The sequence below is a fragment of the Adiantum capillus-veneris genome, chromosome 13 (assembly GCF_014529385.1).
Source record: "Adiantum capillus-veneris isolate H3 chromosome 13, ASM1452938v2, whole genome shotgun sequence".
Lineage (NCBI taxonomy): Eukaryota > Viridiplantae > Streptophyta > Polypodiopsida > Polypodiales > Pteridaceae > Adiantum > Adiantum capillus-veneris.
The window spans coordinates 111,730,705-111,753,345 of NC_140943.1; the positions used below are offsets into that span (position 1 = coordinate 111,730,705).

At 45.0% G+C, this 22,641-nt stretch overlaps 1 protein-coding gene across 2 annotated transcripts; it reads left to right on the forward strand.

Annotated features, from left to right (window-relative positions):
- The first annotated feature begins 411 nt into the window (after positions 1 to 411).
- On the forward strand, positions 412 to 21,603 carry NSF (AAA-type ATPase family protein). 2 transcript variants are annotated; one of them, XM_086527193.1, is made up of 21 exons: positions 417 to 732; positions 8,149 to 8,244; positions 8,325 to 8,409; positions 8,486 to 8,536; positions 9,635 to 9,805; positions 9,960 to 10,114; positions 10,202 to 10,310; positions 10,613 to 10,712; positions 11,409 to 11,464; positions 12,004 to 12,069; positions 12,150 to 12,232; positions 12,355 to 12,488; positions 12,560 to 12,770; positions 12,862 to 12,993; positions 13,844 to 13,904; positions 13,984 to 14,043; positions 14,174 to 14,232; positions 14,308 to 14,395; positions 20,725 to 20,847; positions 20,928 to 20,993; positions 21,087 to 21,603. In XM_086527193.1, exons 1-21 carry the CDS (start codon positions 524 to 526, stop codon positions 21,222 to 21,224), a joined length of 2,253 nt encoding a protein of 750 aa, XP_086383319.1. In that variant the 5' UTR covers positions 417 to 523; the 3' UTR covers positions 21,225 to 21,603. The 2 variants fall into 2 exon arrangements, with proteins under 2 accessions (XP_086383320.1, XP_086383319.1); XM_086527194.1 differs by lacking the exons at positions 20,725 to 20,847; positions 20,928 to 20,993; positions 21,087 to 21,603 and adding an exon at positions 15,506 to 18,042 and having other exon boundaries at positions 412 to 732.
- The last annotated feature ends 1,038 nt before the right edge of the window (positions 21,604 to 22,641 follow it).

The window sequence follows — 22,641 nt, forward strand, 5'->3', positions numbered from 1 at the left end:
GCTGCGACTATGTGAAATGCTTCTATCCTCACTAGCCCTTTGATGACACAATTTAGAGTTGAAATTCTTGATGTTATGCCCAGGTCAAGAGGATTCTTTTGTAATAAGCAAGCAAATGACACATCAACATCCCAAAATCTCTCTCTCTCTCTCTCTCTCTCAAGGAAGCACACATGTCATCTGAGTACTAGAAGTATTCAAGCATGACTTGCAATGCGAGTTAAAATTTCTTCTTCTTCTTCTCCCTCTCTCAAGTAAGGAAGCACACATGGCATATGAGTAGCAGATTCAAGCGTGACTTGAATACTACTACTCTCTCTCTCAAGTAAGGAAGCAAACATGGCATATGAGTAGTAGTAGTATTCAAGCGTGTGACTTGAACCTCCTCCCTCTCTCGCAAGTAAGGAAGCACACATGGCGTATGAGTACTAGTAGTATTTAAGCGTGACTTGCAATGCGCGCTGGATCGTCCGCAACAGCAAACCAGCTGACGGGGAAGCTGCTGAATTGATCAGATCTTGCCATGGCGTCTGCATTCAGAAGGCCCGTGCCTGGCTATCGTGATAGTGCAGGCCCTCCCTCGAGTCTCACGTTATCCGTCGGCAATACTCCCGATGCCTCACTCGCCTTCAACAACTATGCCTTCTGTAGCCCCAAGCAGGCTTCCTTTTTCGAGCACAACCTTGCTCTCATCTCCTCTTCCAGTGGAGTCTCTGTGGTCTTCAGTGTTCAATATCCTTTATCAGGTTTTTTTTTTGGGGAGAGAGAGAGAGAGAGAGAGAGAGAGAGAGCGAGCATTGTGCTTGTCATTGGACTCTTGTTTTTGACATTGCCAGACTCGGTCTCCCGGACATCATCTATGGATGGTCTTTCTCTTTCGGGGTGTGTTATCTCTTGATCAGTGTTTGGATGCTCATTCGCACCCTATTCGAGTAGAGGGTTCCATTGGCAAGCTCTCTTGTGTTGATCTGGTTTTCTGAGAGAGGCGTTGGCGGAGTTGGTCTGGGATCCTGGTGAGTGGTAGTGGTCTTCTGAGCAGACTAATGGGGAACCGGTTTTTTTTTCTAAGTACACTGTTTACTTTGGGTCTGAGGGAGCAGTACATTCCTCACCTTCCGCGCTAGTCAGGGCACTGGTGTGAGCAACCGATCTCTCTTGCTTTTCAGTTGCAGTTTTGGTCATGCATGTGGAACCTTAGAGTCAGCTATTGGATATCTGATTTCATGTGGACGCTTGCTTGTGTAGCACTCCTTGATGGCACTTGGGCTGCACTACTGGCCATGACTTGACATGTCAGCAATGTACTATTGCTTTTGGATATGCATGTGCACAACAACAATGTGTTGTTTGCTTATTTGAGTTCGCCTTCATGACGGGTTTTCTGGGGGGCACGCGGTTGCATGGCTATTCTGTCTTCCCAGCTCACTCTCTCTGTTTAAGTGTTCTTCTAAAGATCTGGTCTGGTGGGTTATAGATAAGGCACTCTCCTAGCGTGCATCAATTTGATCTATATCTGCGGGATACAGTATTTACAATCATTTTCTGCATTGCGTCATGGATTATGTAGAAGGCTCAATGTCCTCGCATCTTCGTGTGTGGCCGAGTGGGCTTGGGTGATCTGTGCTTCAACTTGCTTTAGCTTGTCGGTAGTGAGATCTACCATGGAGTCGAATCTTTCCTCAAGTTTGCTAAGACGAGCCTTGAGGTCACGATTTTCTTCCATGACTCGGTCCAAAGCCTCCTGGAGTTGTCCGATGCGGTCAGCCTTGCTCGGGGCCCCTACGACGGTGGTGAAACTTGGCCGTGTTCTCGTAGGCGTCTTTGGGAGTGCTGTCTTTGCCTTGGTTCCCATCACCTTTACTTTGTTGGTTGAATTTTTTTTTCCAGTGTGACCCTCTCTCTCTCTCTCTCTCATGGGCTTAATGAAAGCTTCTTTAATACATGCTTCATTTAATGTTGCTGTCAAGCCAGTCGTCAAACGCATTGAAGTGCAAGCAGCAGAGCTTGAGCGCGAGGAGCATGTGGGGAGTGTGGTATGCAACCGCGTGGGAAGCGTGATGTTCAGCTGGAACTGGAGCGTAGGCGGCAATTCATCCGAGTGTGGGCGCTGCTTGACAGGATCGAAAGCATGCAGATCTACTAGAGGAGGGCATAGCTATTGATTAACGCCCCCCACAGGGCAGCCCTCGCCCAGGGGGGTTAGCGGCAGAACAGAGAAATGAGAGCAGGCGGCAGAGCTAGAGAGAGAGAGAGAGAGAGAGAGAGAGAGAGAGAGAGAGAGAGAGAGAGAGAGATATTTGACACGGCTCGACGGAGTTCCACGCCTAGAAGTATTGGTCCCAAAGACTGGCTTTCTTTTCGGTATTTCTTTATCATTAATCATTGAAAAGTACAACTCTCGAGGGACCTCTACTCTCAAACTCTATGTCCAGATGCTGTGTAGAGTGAGGCTCCAAGGGCTCTTATAAACAATACAAGGGATGTCCAAAAGCAGAGCCCCAAAAGCAGTACTTGAAAAGCTTCAAGTTCTAAAAGCATCCTAGGCTCAAAAGCTAGCGCTCAAGGCAGCCAACGCAAATCACGCAAATCCGTACGGTGCCACGTCAACATTCAGTGGCAAACGCGGGCTGTCCGTACAACGTTGCCACGTCAGCATCCTGCACAATTTTCTTGGGCCCATATGATATCCAAGTTGACGTGAAAATTTTGTTGAGTTTTAACCACGCCAGAGGTGCTTCTCTACGTAACAACAGATTAGACCACCATATATGAGCAATTCCTTGCAAGTAAGATGCCGCCCTTTGCATCTTGGAGTGTTCTGTGAACCATCCTCCAGAGAAGGTGACGTCAAACTATTGTACAAATTCAAGGGCTCGGAGAACTCGGTAGGGTGGCCGGTTTGGTGGTGTATTGCTTGGAATCAAATCGATCGTATGATCTTTTGGACGTGCATGAGGTAACTCTCTTGGTAAGCCTTCAAGGACAGTCAGCCTGAGCTTGCAGACAAGAACATCATTCAGCTCTTTCAAGAAGATCGAATAAACAAAAAGACTGGATGGAGTCTGCAGCTTGCTTGGCTGCAGCTAGGGAGGAGGAGAAGTGTCTCCGTCGGGCCGTGGTTTCCTTATAGAGGGTGCAGGAGCACCATCTAGACAATCCTTGGTTGGTGGAGCAGTTACAGCAGGCTCGACAGGAGCTTGCTAGCATTGAGGAGAGACGTCACGAGTTTGCCTTGCATCGTTTGGCATCTCAGTGGACCCAGATGGTGACAGAATTACTGGGGAGTTCTTTGCAACGGTGGGTCCCCGTCATGCGCACACCAGTGTCAACCAGTTGAGGAGACCCGACGGGTCAGGTGCTTCAGAGCCCAAGGACATGCGTGCAGTTGCTATTGACTTTTACCGAGAGTTGTTGTCAGTTGAGCCTCAGTCAAAGCATTAGGATGCATGCAGAGAGCAGGTTTGGGCACAGATGCCTTGCCTAGTTACTGAGGAGATGCATCAGAGACTAGAGCCTCCCCTCTAGCTAGAGGAGCTCCATGAGGCCCTCAGAGTTCTCCCCCGTGGTAGTTGTCCAGGGGAGGATGGTTTGATCCCCATTTTCTTCTTGGAGTATTGGGACTTGCTTGGTTCATATCTTTGCAGCGCTTTTCAGTACATCTTCTATAATGGAGAGATGCCTGTCAGCATGAGTGAGGGCTTGATTTACCATATTCCCAAGGAGGGGAGGCTCCTTGGATGAGATTTTGCAGTGGCTAGCCCATCACCATTCTCAACTCAGCCTACAAAATTTTGGCAAAGGCTCTGAGTGTGAGGATTCAACCACTACTTGAGAGCATTATACATGGGACTCAGACACGCTTTGTTAAGGAGCGTAGTATCCTTGACAACATCTTTACTTTTTGGAAGGCGTCTATCCTCGCGCGTCTCCGCGGTGAGGATCTGGTGATTCTTTTTCTCGATTTTGAGAAGGCTTACAACAAGAGTGGATTGGGACTTCTTGGAGGGCACCCTACGCAGGATGGGCTTCTTAGATGCTTGGGTCAGAGGTGTGTCAGCTATCTACAGGCATGCACATAATCAGGTCCTCTTGGCAGGAGGATGAGGGGAGCGCTTCATGTTCACGCGGTCGGTTAGAGAGGGCTGCCCTTTAGCCCCCTTCCTCTTTCTGTTCTATGCTAAGGCATTGAACAGATTTCTCGCCTCACAGCAGGTTGGCTTGCGAGGCCTAGAGCTCCCGATTAGGGGAGACGAGTGACTGGACACCGAGAACTGAGCCTTGTACTTGTAGGGCCAAAAGGCCAATCTACATAGGTGTGAGCAAGCTCTAGAGGTGTTTTGTTGTGCATCGGGCGCACGGATCAACTGGAGGAAGACAATGGCTTTCTAGGTTGGCAGTGCTCCTACGCTTGATTGGTCGCGAGGGGAGGGCTTCAGGTGGATCTTCCTAGGGACTCCAGTTCGATATTTGGGTTGAAAGATTGGCTTAGACTTGTCCCCCGAGCAGCAGACTGCTCCCCTCCTCTTGTTCATTTTTCAAAACCTCTAGTTGTAGTCATCCAAAGTGTCTTCTTTCTTCATCTTTGATGATGCCAATCCCTGAAGACATCTTCTTCATATTCTTCCATTAACCTTGCATAATTGAAAATTCTCTTGAATTTTATCCACTTCTTAGGTGCTTCTTTGTGCAACAACAGAGTAGACTACCATGTCTGTGCGTTTCCTTTTAAGTAAGATGCCGCCCTTCGTACCTTGGAGCGTTCCGAGAAACCACCTCTCGATAAAGCGATGTCAAATTGCTGTATAAATTCAAGGGCTCGATGTGTGTCTTGATAGCCAGAGGGAGAGGGAAATGCGCACTATGTAAATGTGGTTCCACATTATGCATAGATGGTCATTCCACATTTGTTTACAATCTCCACATCATCCATACATGTGCATTCCACACCTATCCACAATCTCTGCACTTACTGGAATTTTTGAACGGAAATTTCTGCACCTGAACTCTGAAATTTCTGCAGCTGAGCTGAAATTCTCAACTTTCTAGCGATTTCTGCAGCTGATTCTAAAATTTTGAGTTTTTCCAAAATTCTGAAATTTATTAGCCGTCCCTCAAGATTTTCTTCGACCTGATAGAGAAAGGGAGGGAGGCGAGGGATTGGGGGAGCTTGACAGAGAGAGAGGGAGGCGGGGGAGTGTGAGTGCAGCAGGGGGTGGGAGGGGCGGGGTAGGGGAGCGCGACAGAGGGGGAGGAGGCAGGGGAGGGCAGCGCGACAGAGGGGGTGGGAGGGCGGGGGAGGGCAACGCGACAGGGGGTGGGAGGCGGGCGGAGGGCAGCACGGTAGAGAGAGAGAGAGAGAGAGAGAGAGAGAGAGAGAGAGAGAGAGAGAGAGAGAAATGAAATGAAATGTTATATTAACGTCTTCAAAAGGCCATAGTGACCTATGAGATCAGAAAGTTACAAGGTGGTGGATCTGATACAAAGTCAGAGTAACAAAATAACAACAGTACAAAACAAAGATATATACTATGGGATCCTAGACTGGTCGATGTGAACTAAGCAAAAATGGGCGGCTTGCTGGGATAGCTGAATCACAAGAGATCTAGCATCAGTCGTTGGCGGATCTCATCAATCTCCTCCATGGTTAGTAGTCTCACCGGGCGTCGTGTATGCCTGGCTAGAGTGCTCCGAATCTTCTGACGTAGCCTCCATTGATGCTGTGTAGTCCTCCGCAGTTGTGGGCGCCTGGATTTCCCCAGTTCAGTCGCTCGGTCGATCAGTGTGCCTCTGGTGTGAGACGAGGGGGAGCTCTGCTGTGGGAGTGGCTCTTGCGGCTGTCCCGTGTCTGCTCTGAAGAAGTCTGTGATCCGTCTTTGAGACTGGCTAGCCTCGCCACTCATCAGGCTATCTCTGTGTCTGCCCAACTCGAGCAAGAACAAACCCAGGCATCTCTGATCCTCGTATCCCATGACCCTTGAGAGTGGTCCAAAACCCTCTCTGAACAAGCAATGGATATAACCGGCCCGTACAACGTAGAGGGCGGTACTATTTCAATTACCTGTTAACTTTACACAGAGCACTGAGAAGGGAAGAGAACATAGTTGCGTCCAGCGACTAGAATGTCACTACGCACACGAGACCGACACCCTGTAGGCCCCAAAGACTGGCGCCCCTTTCGGTATTTCTTTATTCAAATTAAGGTAGACGATCCGACCACTTAGCACAAGCTTTCACAAAGCTGTCCAAACTTGGCGAGGGCTGAAAACGCAAGTTTTCGACCAGATTTCGACAGCATAACGGCGCAAAAACCCCTGTAGGTCAAAAACACCTGTCTAGGACGGATTCCCTCGATATCTGGAAGCTTTCTGGTGAGCTGTCACAGAAATTCAGCGGGCTGTAATTCTCTGTTTTTCACTGCCGGGAGCCCAAAAGCCTGTACACGCATCCCAAGGCTCTCACGAGGCTCCCCCGATTTTCCCTTGCAGTTTAGGTGCGAAACCCTAAACCTGCAGAAAAACACAGCAGGCTGTAATTCCCTGTTTCGGATCGTTTTTAGCGGAGCGAACACGCCTACGCGTGTCCCAAGGGCTCCCGCACGCAATGGGATAGTTCCCCTGTGAATTGAACGAGTTTTCACGCGAGAAAACTCTCCAAACTCGCAATCTTTCGTGATGGAACTGTGCGTACCTGTGGGGGATTAGCAATTAGCTAATCCGGTTCCTGTTCAGAAGGCTCTTGCCTTGGCAAACGCGCATAAACCCCCAGAACTGTACATAGGTCAAATGAGAAGCCCACTAGTGGGGCATAACATACTGTACGTAGGGGAGAAAGAGAGCAGTATGTAGCGTGCGGGGCATCACTCCTGTCACCATACTGTGCATAGAGGGCAAGGTAAGCATTCCATAGCTTCTGTACCTGCTACAATCCACCTGAGGCTGAGAATGGTGCCCCCTTTGTTGATATGCAGCTCGTTTTTGCCTCCCAGAGTGGCAGAATCGCTCACAGGCTGACACGTCGCCCAGTTTCCGAGTTTGGGCTTTCCCTGCTAAAAATATCTCAACTGGTGCGTCAGTTGACTTAGCAGCAGAGCAATAAAATGTTCCCCTTGTCATTCCAGAGCTAATGACGCGAACACATTTTCTGGTCAAAAATAGCAGTTCCCTAAATTTTAGGAGATGCTTCCATGGCGTCCCTATCGGTCTCCTGACCATCATTGAAGACTACCATTCGACCAACATCTACAATGTGGGTTAATTTACTGGCCCCTTTCAACTTATAAAGTTGCAGTGACTTGACGAGTGGCCCAAATTCTAGTTTGGCGCACACGAGCTTCCATACTCATCAGAATTCAGTGCTAACTAGTCCCTATCTGACCGACCTAGATCCCCGATGTGAGAAACCCATTTGGCTGCAGCCGTTTCACACTGGCCATGCAATGTCCACTTGCACCTTTTCAAGGGTTTTGGGACAAACAAGTAAAAATAAAATAAATATATCTAATACTTATTTACGGAAGGCAACAGGAAAAATACACCTCCTGGTGACAATGGAAGCGGCACACACACACAGAGAGAGAGAGAGAGAGAGAGAGAGAGAGAGAGAGAGAGAGAGAGAGAGAGAGAGAGAGAAAATGAAATGTTATATTAACGTCTTCAAAAGGCCATAATGACCTATGAGACCCGAAAGTTACAAAGTGGTGGATCTGATACAAAGTCAGAGTAACAAAATAACCTAAAAATGGTACAAAGCAAAGATATATACTATGGGGTCCTAAGTTGGTCAATGTGAGCCAAGCAAAAACTAAGCAAAAAAAGGGGGCGGCTTGTTGGGATAGCTGAATCACAAGAGATCTAGCATCGGTCGTTGGCGAATCTCATCAATTTCCTCCATGGTTAGTAGTCTGACCGGGCGTCTTGCATGCTTGGCTAGCGTACTCCGAATTTTCTGTCGTAGCCTCCGTCGATGCTGTGTAGTTCTTCGTAGTCGCGGGCGCCTAGATTTCCCCAGTTCAATCGTTCGGTCAATCAGTGCGCCTCTGGTGTGAGATGAGGGGGAGCTCTGCTGTGGGAGTGGCTCTTGCGGCTGTCCCGTGTCTGCTCTGAGAGAGAGAGAGAGAGAATTGCATAATTTCTTTAACCTCTGTCAAACATCTCATCAATCATTGGAGGAGGGAACATTTGCTTTGAATCTTATTCAGCGCAAATTTCTCAAAGTTTCTCAACGTGATCCAATTAAAGTTTCTAGGTAAGTTCTCTCTGGTTTTAATTTCTGTCCTACAGTGCATATGTTTACCATATTTAATGAAGCTTTTTTTTAGCTTGCAGTTTTAGGCCCCCTGATGTGGGATTCAAGCTAGTTGTCCTGACATTTGAATTGGATTTTGCAAGAGCTCGTGGTAAAGCTGAGGAGGTAGGATAAAAACGAATGCAGTTCATCAAGAGTATTTATGGTTTAAAGTCTAAGGTTTTGTATTTATGTTCAACAGCTGGATGCAGTTGTTTTGGGGAAGCATATACAAAAGATGTTCAGCAATCAGGTGCACTAAACCAGTATTCTTGTAGCTAAGGGCATAGCAAATGTTACTTTCTCGTTCAAGAGGAGAGAGGTTAGGCTGTTAGGTAAATTAGAATATATAGAATAAATAGGCTTGTGAGTTTTCATGCAATAAATGGTTTTATGGAATATTTGGCCTCTGATGGGTCTCTGAATAGAAAATGATGTCCCTCCCTCTGAAGGCATACTCAAATGCTCCGACATCCAATCGTAATGAGCCATTGCAATTCCATATCGCAAGCTTTAGGTTGGTCCCATAGGTCTCGCACCGTCATGTGGTGCGGTTGTCAAGTACTATCACTTTGCATGGCTTTTGCAATTTTGGGGTCACACCCCTTTTTTCAGGGCTCTCTGACATACCCGGTCTTCATGCTTACTTCATTGGGATATAGACCAGGCACTGTACAGATGATCCCAGATATAGGTCATTTTATGGACCTTTCCCAGAGGCATGGAGTTTTTACTACGATATGCGGCACCACTCTCTGAACCATGTGGAAGGCTCGTTGTGCTCACATTCTGGGCTCACAGTCTTCCCCTACATCCACCACTTTGACAGCTATTTGGACTGAGCTACTACATACTCTTTGTAGCCAGTGGAATACTTCAGCGGGTTCCTCCAGGGCAGCAGAGCAGTGTCGATATTTCTTTTTCCGGACATGGCCGAGATCTTTAGTCCTTTTCAGTCTGGACCATGGTTGACTATGCACTGCCACAGTGGCTCATTTTATATTCTTCATACAGGCCACCTTGATGTATGCATAGGAAGCCCAACAACCCAGCACCCCCCCTCCCCCCAAAACCCAAACCCCCAGGTCTTGTACATCCTCTGGGTGATAGGCTTTTGAGCATCCCTAGAGGTCTCTTTTGTACACAGTATACAGCCACTTTTTGTGCGAAATAAAAAGCGAGAAAGCGATCACTTAAGTTTTCACAATTAGTAATGAACAAAAGCAAAGCCAGTTTTCTTGCCACAAAAAAAGGATCATTGCTGAAGCTCATTCTTGAAAGTGTTTAGTCATATTTCACTTTTTTGTGAATCACTTTTTGCAAGTTGCAAATTGAGCTATTTGCTGTGTAGGTTTTTACAGTTGGGCAGTTATTGCTTCTAGAATTTATGGGAACACACTACACATTGACTGTTACGCAAACAGTTGTGGACGAACAATCGGATTCTGAAAGTGCAACACGAGGCATGCTTGCAAAGTCAACATCGTTCTTTTTTGAATCAACTCCGACATCTGGAATAAAGGTGGACTACTTGTTTTTGGTTCTTATTTATTTCTTTCGAAGGGCAAGGGTTGACTTTGTGTTGGTGGGGGGTGTGAGGGGAGAGGGCTGGTGGATTTTTTGAGGCTGGTATTTAGAAAGGACATATCACCTAAAGAATAAAACTGTTATATCAGTTTTCTAATCAACGAGGAGGTGCTAATAGCAACCTGTTCAAGCAAAGAGACTTCAATTTTCAGAAGCTAGGAATTGGTGGACTTGATGCGGAGTTTCAAGACATTTTTCGGAGAGCTTTTGCATCCAGAGTCTTTCCAGCCCATGTCATCAGAAAGTAAAGAGCCTATTTCTTCATTTCAAAACGTTGAGTAGAGAGTATTTGTGTAACTTTGTAAATGTAGTTTCTATTTTGAGTGTGCAGGTTGGGTATCAATCCTGTCAAAGGTCTACTGCTCTGGGGCCCTCCAGGAACAGGGAAGACATTGATTGCAAGACAGATTGGGAAAATGCTTAATGGTCGTGAGCCCAAGGTAAGTCATGTCCCTTTCTTGATTTAGACCAGGCAATCAAGGTCTTCAAAATGCGAGATAGCAACATATAGTTATTAATATTTTGTGGAAAAATGGCTGCTTGTGACTTGTGTCATGTTTCTCCAAAAATGTAACTTCTTGCTCCAAAAAATTCCCATCCAGTTACGGTCCTTTTTTGTCCCAATAGGAGGCTAAGGTCCCGAAGTTGACAATTCTAAAATTGTTTGCACCGATGATTTTATACATTATTGATAGATTCACTATTTTGTGGAGGGAGTGACTCTAGTTTATCGTTTATGAAGGTTGTGAATGGCCCAGAAGTTCTCAGTAAATTTGTTGGCGAAACAGAAAAGAATATTCGAGATCTGTTCGCTGATGCAGAAAGTGATCAGAAAAGTCGTGGTATGTTCTAAGGCATTATATCTGAAATCTGTTTTGTTTCATTTATAGGATCAAAACCATTTCTGAGATAGTTCCTTGTTAATAAGTTCAGAACTTCGTGTTTGCCGTCGCTGGCTAAGGCACTAGCTTGTGGAAGGAAATTAAATGATTTGTGGGGCTTACTTCTTGTCTAAAGTGCCATGTGCCTTGCACTGCTCTGCAAATTTGTAGAAGTATTCTTCTTGTCTCTGAATGGTAGTGGCAAATAGATGATTGGGGCCTGGGTAGAGTCGGCTGCACACATTGCGGCCATATTCTGCATAAGCTTGAGATAAGAAGATGTTTAGATGATAAGAAGAAGAAGAAAGAAGATTCAGAGCTATGGACATCTGCAAAGGACTATATTGGTGTATTAGACCCAAACGATAGTACACTGGTGTACATACCTTCACATGGAGTACAACAAAAATGAAAGGAGTCTTAAACTCCTAACCTAGAATGGAGAATCTAGAGAGAAAGCTGAACTTAACCACCTAGGTAACTTCGTTTTTTCTGCATAAAGTATAAGATTCCTAGATCTTCTCAGGTAGCGGGACAGCTAGTTTAAAGAAGTTTCTAATAAGACACGGGTTTTTTTTTTAGTAGTCTAGAAACAAAGCTTGTGATTTGACAACTGTGTTTGTTTGTCTCTTATTGTTATTTCATTAAACTCTACAGGTGATCAAAGTGACTTGCACATTATTATATTTGACGAGATTGATGCAATTTGCAAGGTATGAATTTTTCCAATGGTTGTGAATAGTAAACTTCAATGAAGCGCTCATGAAGAAATTTTGAAGTTTGAAACCTAGTTGCAGTCTACCCAGATTGCAAACAAAAGCTGAATTTAGAGTGTACGCCATAGTACTGAATGTAAACAGGCAACAGGGTTTATATCCAGGGGATCCATTTAGGCACCTTGCAATGCTTTAATGCAGCATGCAATTGAGTTTCTAATTTAAATCGACCTTTTAGTGGATAACCTGTAAATAAGCAGGTGAAAGATGCTTGTTTACTTTTTCAAGTTTCTCTCTTGTCCATTTATATAATTGAAAACGCGACAACAAATTGGAGGCTCTCAATTACACGATCATGTTTATTGCTAGTTGACAACCATGCGAACTAGTTGGTTTCTATGTGGCTCATTTGAGCACTTTTCTCTTCTGCGTGTTAGATTTTCCAACCAAATTGTTTTATGGTGGTGGCTTGGTGGTCATTTGAGGCTCTGAAGAATTTCATATTCATCTTCTTACGCTTTCACTTTGCTTAACAGACTAGAGGATCTACAAGAGATGGGACTGGAGTCCATGATAGCATAGTCAATCAGCTTCTTACTAAGGTTTGACCACGTTTGGTATGTAAAGAGTCAATATTTTGAGTGTGTAGAAACTGACACTCCATGGTCTTCTATATCTGCAGATAGATGGAGTCGAGGCATTGAACAATATACTGTTGATTGGGATGACCAATCGGAAAGATCTTCTTGATGAAGCTCTTTTGCGGTCTGTTTCTTTATTTTAAACCATACAAGAAAGCTTTGTAGTCCGCCTCTTGAATTTATTTTCTTTCCAATGATTAAATGTCTCACCTCTGTACAGTTACTGAGTGCTCATGATTATTGCAGACCTGGGCGTTTTGAAGTACAGATTGAAATAGGGCTGCCTGATGAAAAAGGGCGTGTACAAATTTTACAAATCCATTCGAGTAAAATGAAGGAAAATTCTTTCCTAACACCTGATGTTAACCTGGAAGAGCTTGGTAAGTTTTGATTATCTCCCTAAGGTGATTGTGGGATTCCAAGTTATGCATATACATCGCTGCCTGTGCAGCTGCTCGGACCAAAAATTTCAGTGGAGCAGAGCTTGAAGGCCTGGTCAAGAGCGCAGTCTCTTTCGCTTTAAATAGACAAATTAGTCTGGAGGATCTCTCCAAACCACTTGATGAAGACAACATTAAGATTACCATGGATGACTTCCTCCATGCGCTACAGGAGGTGAAGCCAGCTTTTGGAGCAGCAATGAATAGTCTTGAGATGTGCAGGTACATTTCTTTTTTTGCTACGGAGTAGCATGCCACTTTCCTAATCGTGCAAGCTTTTAAAGACTCGGTGTTTTTTCTGTGGTGACATCAGACTTAACGGGATGCTGGATTGTGGAGAAAGACACAAGCATATCCAAGAAAGTCTAATGACGCTTGTTGAGCAAGTAAAAGGAAGCGATCGCAATCCTCTTCTTACGTGTCTGCTTGAAGGTCCCCACGGAAGGTGATTAGTGGTGACCATCTATGATTAGTCATTTTTGTGACTGGAATACTAGGTTTGTGTTTGAGCAACAATAGTGGCTTGGTGCCTCATTCTATAAAACTGGCTTTAAGACTTGCTATTTTTTTTGAAACCAAGAACATAGGGTCCTATTACATAGAGGAACACTTCCATATACCATTTCTTCCAAAAGAGTGCAAAATCAAAAGTTGTGAATTTTTAAAAATAGTAAGAAGCCACAAAACTGACTTTTGATTGGAAAGTATGGCCTAAAATGAGTTGGCAGTCTTTTTCCTAAAATGAGTATATGCATGGGGACACACTCTTTTTTAAAAGATAAACCTTGAAAAATGATATTTTCATAATGAAAACATCTGTTTTCCAATTTTTTATTAAACCTCTACATGACGTGAGAGCAAATCCCTAAAGGATTTGATGAAGTTGTTTTGCGGTTCATGAGAACAAGAATTTACACAAAAGGTGCTAACAGCTGCAAAAGGGGCTTGTGTTCACATAATCTAGCGAAGTATTACATGACTGTTCAAAATAAAGTAGAGTAGCCAGCTGTTGCTGTATGGCTAGAGAGTGTTTTAACTCATCTTACATTGAGAGGGAAGTCATATCTGGAAGTCATTCAAAATTTGAGACTGCTTTCTCTTTCCAGCCAGGTAAGAGGAATGGGTGGTTCTCCTTGATTTTAGAGAATCAATGGCCTTCTTTGCTTGTTCTTTTTAGAAAAAAGAATGAGAAAGATTTGGTTTCTCATATGAGCAGTGTTGTTTTCAAAAGCTCTACAAACTCTACAGGGTTTTTAGTATACTTTTAACATCACTTTCACATGTTCTATAAACAGTGGCAAAACTGCAATGGCTGCGACAGTTGCTATAGATAGTGAATTTCCTTTCATCAAAATTGTAAGGAGCTTTTGAAGTTAAAGGTGCTTTAGGGGCGTGTGTGTTTTTCTTGCTTAATGGATGCTGTTTTGCTTACCAGGTATCGGCAGAGAATATGGTTGGATGTAGTGAAAGTAGCAAGTGCGGAATGATAACAAAGGTATGCTTATACTTGAAGGTGTCAAAGATAATAGAATGCTTTTGGGAAGAGGTTGGTAGTAATTTGTAGTTTGTAATTTGATATGTCCCAAGTGATCGATTGCACTGTATTCTTTATTCACGAACTCCAGGTTTTTGAAGATGCATACAAATCCCCATTGAGCATTATCATTCTTGATGATATTGAGAGGTACAGTGTAAGCGTATGATGTCTCCGACTCTGTATCTTTGTTTCATGCTACGTCATCATTCTTTTTATGTGAAGGTTATTGGAGTATGTGAATATCGGGCCCCGCTTTTCAAATCTTATTTTACAAACACTTCTGGTGTTGCTGAAAAGGCTTCCTCCTAAGGTAACTTTATTTTGTGTATGACCATGCTGAAACTGGTCGATAACAGGTCATAGACTGCTCCTTCTTTTCAGTCCCTTTGTATTATGACACAGGAGCCTTCAAATCATTTGAAATTCTTAAATCTGTAGGTCTGTTGTTTTCCAGTTCTGTCAAGCTGCACGAAACTCAGTCTCTGCATTTTCCAGTGTGACATACATGTTAGTATACATGCTCTGCACGTCATTCCTTGTGAAAGCACTGGATGTAAATCTGGCAAAGCAGATCATGGAGAAAGGGGACTTTGATTAAAAAATGGGAACTCCGTAGGAACATTGATCAAGGGGTTTCTAGACTGAAATAAAGTGGGAGTGGCCATGATGAGAATATTGTTTGCTGGGCAAGGCTCCTATGTGTCCTTTTAGATGAATATTCTGTCAAAGCTCGCTGTGGCAGTGTGTAATCAGGGTTTCTAGAGCCACGTTTGCCTTATTTAACCTACTTATTTCTTCCATAAGGTAGTATAGGGAGTTGGCACGAGGGCTGACCAAAAACATTCTTTCCAGTCAGAGAAAAAAAGGACATGCTTGAGGTTTTTAGGCCAATTTTTGAATTTACTTTTAAACAGTAAAATTAGAGCTCTGTAGCCTCCTTTGCAGGTGTTCTCTTTGGTCCGTGTGGCCTTTCCCAAAATTCTCAATAGGAATGTCGTTTGCTAATCAACCTGGAATTGCACAAGAAAATAGTTTATATTGTAAACGAGAAATAGTATGCCTTTTGTTACTTAATACTGTGAGAAGAGAGAGGCTCTGGAGTGTAGAAGTGTTTTTTCTAGGAGGGAGACTGACAAGAGAGTATTCTAGTGGAGGAAAGGAAGTCTAGTCCTGATTTTGACCTGTTACTTGTTTTGCAACTGCTTGTGAATGTATTAGAGTAGGAGTCTCCTTTTCCTGAATGATGTTTCTATGTGAAAAGAGGATTGAAGTGCATTCTTGACAGCATGTGATGGTATAACAAGTCGAAGGCTTCTTGCATCTGTAAAAGTAGCTTCAGGTAAGGTATAGGCAGTTATATTCTGGTCAAGAAACATTTGAAACCAGCAACTTGTTTTACAAAGAAATCTTTTTTCTGAAGGCCTTGTCAAGAGGGGATGACTATGAGATATGAAGCCACTTCCACTGCTTGTTCAGAGAGGGCTTTGGACCGCTCTCCAAAGTCATGAGGTAGGAGGATCAGAGATGCCTGGGTTTGTTTCTGCTCAAGCTGCGCAGACATGGAGAGAGCCTGATGAGAGGAGAGGCTAGCCAGCCTCAGAGACATATCACAGACTTCTTTAGAGTAGACACTGGACACCCGGAGGAGCTACTACCAGAGCAGAGCTTGTCGCCTCCCACCATAGGCACACTAATGGACCGAGCGACTGAGCTGGGGAGATCCAGACGCCCACGACTGCGGAGGACTACACAGCATTGACGGAGGCTCCATCAGAGGATTCGGATCAGTTTGGCCCGACATGCACGATGCCCGGTCAGATTGCTGACCATGGAGGAGATTGATGAGATCCGCCAGCGACCAATGCTGGATCTCTTGTGATTTAGCTATCCCAGCTAGTTGCTTAGTTCACACCTACCAGTTTAGGATTCCATAGTATGTATATTTTGTCATTTTGTTACCCTGACTTTGTATCAGATCCACCACATTGCAACGCTCTAGTCTCATAGGTCACTTTGGCCTTTTGAAAACGTTAATATAACATTGACGATGTGAGACCTATGGGACCACACTCAAAGTTGCTACCTGGAATTGTAATGGAATTATGTGCCTTGATGTGGGTGCTTTAGAGGATAGTTGTACTGGGAGAGACATTGTCTTCTATTCTGAGACACCTCAGGTGTCACAAGATGGGCATCATGTGCCAATGGAAAAGAACAGATTGAACAAACTTTTAGCACTTCAATAACAACTGAACTAAAAGAGAGACGACACGGGGAGTGGCGAAGTTCCACCCCAGAGAGTATTGGCCGCAAACCTTGGTGCCCCTTTCTGTATTTCTTAATATTACTTGAACTCAGTACAATGCCGGTACTCACCCTCTGCACCTTCTTACTGAAGTGTGCAGAGACTGAGCCCTTTGCACATATTTAAAGGCCCTTGGCCTTAAACGCAATTACATGAAAAGTAGTCAAAAGCATTTGGTCCAAAAGCTGCCAGCACAAAAGCAAGAAATCGGTACAGGTTGCCACGTCATCAGCGCAAAATCCGGAATCCGTATAGGTTTGCCACGTCATCAGTTGCTACGCAAATAGAGTGTGAGTGTGTGTGTGGTCTTGGCTTATTTAATGCCTTTAGGCCACTTGGGCCCCATTGGACGGGGTCCCATCAGTTGGGGGAAACTCCCTTTAAAAATAGGCCACTTGGCAAGACTTTGCAAGTTGGTAAAACTTCTTATGCTGCTTCTGCTTCTTCACTTAGGGTTTAGGCCTCTTGGCCGGGATTTGCAGGCTGGCTCCGTTCTTCAGTGGGTTGACACGTCAGCAGTTTGTGACATCAGGCCCCTGGGTAGTCTATGCCTCACGTCTGTGGATACATATGGGAGACAGCCTGCAGATAGGAGACACGATCAAAGCACAGAGGGCGGGGCTCAGGGGGAGTGGCAGTGTTATTCAGGGAGGAGTTGTAGCCGTTGATACATATAGCCTGTAGGGATGAGCAGGCTATGTATATGTGGGTGAGATTGAGAGGAGAGACATGCAAGTATCTTTACCTTGCGATTTGCTACTTTCCCCCGAGTACGTCAGTATATGCACCACCCAGAGGACAATCCCCCTTTTCTATTTTGGATGATGATATGTGGGAGTTCTCTAGAGATGGTGACATTATCATCCTAGGGGACTTCAATGCTAGGATTGCACATCACCAGACATTATTTTATGATACTTCAGAGGAGATGTTGAGAGAACTGGATGTTGCAGAGACGGGCGTGTCTAGGCTATCATAGGATGTGGAACATACTGAGTATAGACGACACTTGATAGACATGGGGACTGCACATGGATTGGCCATCTTGAATGGCCTACAGAGATTTCCCGTTGCGGGAGGCCTCACACACACATGCTGTCCACATAGACATGAAGCCAGCACAGTGGATTGTGTCATGGCACATCCGAGCTTCATCTCTAGTATCCAGGATCTCATGGTTGGACCGAGACCTATTGGTGTGGCAATGGATCATGCGATGACCATCTCTTTCCAGTTTAGTGTAGCACACAGGCCACAGGAAGTAGCCCCTACTCGCTACACCTTCACGCGGGAGACGGACTCTGTATACATAGATGGGATCAACCGATGCCTGTGCACTGAGGAGCCAGGGCGACCTCTAGAGGAGCTTACTACTATACTGACACAGACATTACATGATGCAGCAACAGAGGCATATCCACACACCCAGCGTGAGTAGAGACGGCGTTCTGGGAGCATGCCCCATAATAGCTGGTATGATGAGGAATGTTGCGAGACGAGCAAAACTTCAGAGGGAGGTGCTTTTGGGGGGCATGACTCACAGACAGTCACAGATCGACTAAACGGCAAAAGAAGAGTGCATTTTTGGCTCGACTAGAGCAGGACCTATACTAGCTATTCTTGAGTGAGGACTCACGTGAGGCATGGCGACTCTTTCATGAACCACCCCCCCCCGCCCCCCCCCCCCCCCCCCCCCCCCCCCCCCCCCTCCCACTCTTCCCTTTACCTCTATAGAGGCTTGGGCCAGTATGCAGCATCTCTGTACACAGTTTCGGGACAGCCGCCCCTTCCTGACCCCCCCGATCCATGCCCACACACACGTGCTTTTTTAACCACTGAGATGGTGAAGAAGGCAATTGACAGGATGGGGACTGGGAGAGCATATGATCACAATGGCTTAGTGGCTGAGCACTTCATGCATGCGAGAGATCTACTAGCAGAGCTTCTAGTATTGTTTAACCGTGCATGTGTGAGGGCTTGCCTGATACTTGGAGCTTATCTACTATTGTACCTATCTTCAAGTCAGGAGACCCTATGGAGCCTTGGAATTATCGCACTTATCATGATTGGACACACATTGGCACAACCATTGGCACGGTTGTACGTATCTATTCTTGAGCAGCAGCTGAGTAGATGGGTAGAGAGGGAGGGGATACGCGCAACCGGGCAGGCAGGGTTCAGGAGAGGTTTTTCTACTCTTCACCATGTCAGGACACTTTGACCATTATTGAGGAGGGCAGATCGCATGGGAGACGGATCTATTGTAGCTTTGTGGACTTCTACAAAGCATTTGACACAGTACCCAGAGCTAGATTGATGTACATACTACAGGAGATGGGAGTACCCACATAGCTCATCTGGGGGATCGTGGCATTATACAGGTCAGTAGTGGGGCATGTATGCACCTTAAAGGGTCTATCTACACTGGTTCACTCCACTATTGGGGTCAAGCAGGGCTGCCCGGATGAAGTTTCTGACTATATTGAGAGAGATGGTGATAGAGGTGCACAGCTGGTAGGGACATGGATTCCACTATTGTTATATGTTGATGATATTGTGTTGATCTCCGACTCTCCGGAGGGGATGCAACGTGACTTGGATGCTTTGCATAGCTTCGCCCATGAAAGTGGTTTGTCTGTCAACCTTGGTAAAACCAAGGTTATGGTGTTTAATACCACCCCACAGTGGATCACGAGGTCAGCACCTGCATTTACATACGGTCAGGAGAGTATGGAGTATAAAGATGCTTACACTTAACTTGGGGTGGTCTTTAATGGACCAGCATTTTCACCGAGGAGAGCAACAGAGACTAGATTGACTAGAGCCAATGCAACATTGGGTAGATTGGAGAGGATGTGTTCACAGGTTTAGTTTCAGGAGCCTTGGACGAAGCTCTGGCTCTTTGACACTTCAGTGGCTTCCGCATTGCTCTATGGAGCTGAGATATGGGGATCTTCATTGGATCATCATGGGAGGTCGAGTCGCAGTGATGGATGGGGGGATATGGACAAGCCTCTGGTCTCTATGATCTCCCGGCCTATTAGAGCCAAGGCTTCAGTACCACGTGACATTATCCGAGCAGAGCTAGCCGCCCCCCCACTAGTGGTTGAGGCGGTCACCAGATTAGTCTCCTTCATACACCGCCTCTGGGAACTTCCCAGAGATAGATCTGCCCGCCTAGCGCTCGAGTCCTCTCAACAGGTAGCCAAGCAGGGAGATACAACATGCTGGTATGGTGAGATGACATCATGGTTTCAGGCACATGGGTCCAGCATAGACAGATTGCCCCCCTTCCATTACTCATTGGATGCACCGTGTGTGACTCTTACACAGTCTGAGATCACCAAGCTCATCCGCGAGGACCTGACTCAGCTAGACACCAGGAGGACATGGATACAGCCAGCACAGAAGTTGGGCACAAAGATGGCTTTCTACAGAGAGCATCTTCTCCAGCTTATGGAGGACGGCTTTGTGACGAGACCTAGATACATGGATACCCACTTGTCTCATGGGATACGATGTGCTATTGGCCATATATGCACATCTTCACACCAGCTTCGGGTCAAGACTTGTGTCACATGGAGCCTGAGACAGAGTTGCACTACACATGCCACTACCCATTCTACTATGAGATACCAGGCTGCTTCCATTGCTTGTTTAGAGAGGGTTGGACCGCTCTCTGGAGTCATTGGATACGAGGACCAGAGATGCCTGGGTCTGTTTTTGCTGGAGCTGCGCAGACACAGAGAGAGCCTGATGAGAGGAGAGGCTAGCCAGTCTCACAGACGGATCAGAGACTTCTTTAGAGCAGACATTGGACACACATTCTCCTTGCACCAGAGGCACGCTGATCGACCGAGCGACCGAGCTGGGGAGATCTAGACGTTTACGACTGTGGATCCTACACAACATCGACGGAGGTTGCATCAGAGGGTTCGGATCACTTTGGCCCGACATGCACGACGCCCAGTCAGACTACTACCATGGAGGAGATTGATGAGATCCACCAGCGACCGATGCTGAATCTCCTGTGCTTTAGCTCTTTCTGAGGATACACCCACATTGTGTTGTATTAGCCCCCCATTCGCTTCACCCCCCACTCATATCCTACACAATCCCAGCTAGCTGCTTAGTTCACATCTAGCAGATTAGGATTCCATTGTGTTTATATTTTGTTACTCAGACTTTGTATCAGGTCCACCACATTGTAACTTTCTGGTCTCATAGGTCACTTGGGCCTTTTGAAGATGTTAATATTTCATTTCATTTCTCTCTCTCTCTCTCTCTCTCTCTCTCTCTCTCAAGCGGTACTAGAAACTGTTGTCGTTGTTCAGGGAAGAAGGCTCCTAGTGATTGGCACAACTGGGGCAACAGAGGTGCTCAATGAGATGGGCATGGTTGATGTGTTTAATAAGAGTCTTCATGTGCCGGAATTAAAAACTGCCGACATTAAGAGGGTATGCGCCAATTTCTCTGGAGTCTTGCCATTTTTATTTTCTGCTCTGTATTTAACAAGCTTTAATGGTTCTTTTTGCAGGTTCTTGAGAATCTCAATGTTTTCACTGCTGTTGATCTTGAGGCCGCAGTCACTGCATTGCATCAGGTACGTGAATATAACACTCATCTGTCATCAATAGAGTTTTTTTTTTTCCTTTTTCTGTTTTGTGGAGGTTTTGAACAACTCGGTGCATTTCAGCTTTCGATCAAGAAATTGCTTATGGTGGTGGACATGGCTGCCCAAGGCAAGTTCAAAGAGCATGCAGATGCAGTTTATTCAGGACAGAGAAAGATTGACATTAGTACTTTCTACGATTGTTTGAGTGATCTAACTTAAAGAGCTGAAGCTTCTAGTGTATACTATTTGCACTATTAAGCTGCTGCTTGGGAGAGAAGTAGGGACCATGGCTGCAAACTGTGAATTTTGTCAATCACACGCTATATAACCATGCCATGTTTGCAAAGAGCTGGCCATTCTTGTAGAAAATGGCTGCTTCAGAAAGCTTGAAGATTAGATTAGCAGCTCTTTTGACAAACAAGGAGTTGCACTATACCTCGGTTCTTTATTGAAGCTTTCCTTTGACATTGCATATTGAATTCCATGTAAGAAACAATTACTATTGACAACTCCCGTGATGCAAATTTTGAATGGTAGGCTGCCTATCTATGAAATACGCAGAAAATTGTGGTGATAAATAGTGGAACACATGTTTTGATGTTTTGGAGTAACCTAAGCTCTTCTTGGTCTTGCTTTGAAAAAGCACAAGGTTATGCATTTACTACTATATAACAGTGATCCACAGAGGGGGGCTGTTCCTTTGAAGAGAAAAAAAACTTCAAGGAAGTATCACAAATACAAGCAAACTATATTTATGTGTATCCATATATGTATAGATATATCCATACATGTATATGTATATGTATGCATGTACACAGATTGTAATAGCCTACGCGTACCTCATTACGTGGATCCGCGGGGGGGGGGGGGGACTTCGGGGTCACTTGGTAGTAATCCTTCGGAACATTGTAGAGGCTATTTATCTCCATGTGCATGTAGCAAAGGAAAGGTTGTACGGGCATGATTGCATTTTGGCACATGATGTATGTTTTAAAAGGCAGGCTAGCATAATCCTAGATCCAATGCTCCTAATATTTCAATAAATGTATGGTCATAAGTCCACGAGTCCAAAACCACATTCACCATTAAATAACGGTAGCCAAATAAGCCCATAAGATGATGCGTTGAACCCGATTTTCTTCCTTCATTCTGCTCCACCATTAAAGCATCTTCCGACCCAAGTTTATCTACACCAATCAAGGCAAGATACCTATAAAAAGCTGTAACTCTCATTTTGACCTTATGCAAAGTTTTTCTAGTGTTTTCTTTCGCATAAATGGCTCATTTTCTCTACCTCTGTATAATCCAATACATTTCACTAAGTGGTATCAAAACATGTGGCCATCATTCTTATTAATTAGCCATCCCTTTTAGTTCCTATAGCTTAGATTAAGAGAAGAAATTTTGCAAATTGCCACAATGCCATCTTAAAGCCTGCATCATAGAAATTGAATTGGGCTTTGACTTCAAGTGATGCAATCTCCCTTTTCTTACTAGTGTGTAGTAATTGTAACAATTATCCCCTTCAGTGCTCAATTTTACCAGATTTGGTAGAGTAGGGTTGCTTTTAAGTTAGTGAGCACATATAATAAGGACACTATGTCTACTCACTATCTTCAAAATTTCTCTAAGCCCT

Excerpts from the sequence above, each read along its gene's own strand:
- NSF (XM_086527193.1), top strand. The coding sequence starts at position 524 with ATGGCGTCTGCATTCAGAAGGCCCGTGCCTGGCTATCGTGATAGTGCA. Across the intron at positions 10,311-10,612 it reads TTAATGGTCGTGAGCCCAAG|GTTGTGAATGGCCCAGAAGT; the intron begins GTAAGTCATGTC and ends TCGTTTATGAAG. Across the intron at positions 12,771-12,861 it reads AATAGTCTTGAGATGTGCAG|ACTTAACGGGATGCTGGATT; the intron begins GTACATTTCTTT and ends TGGTGACATCAG.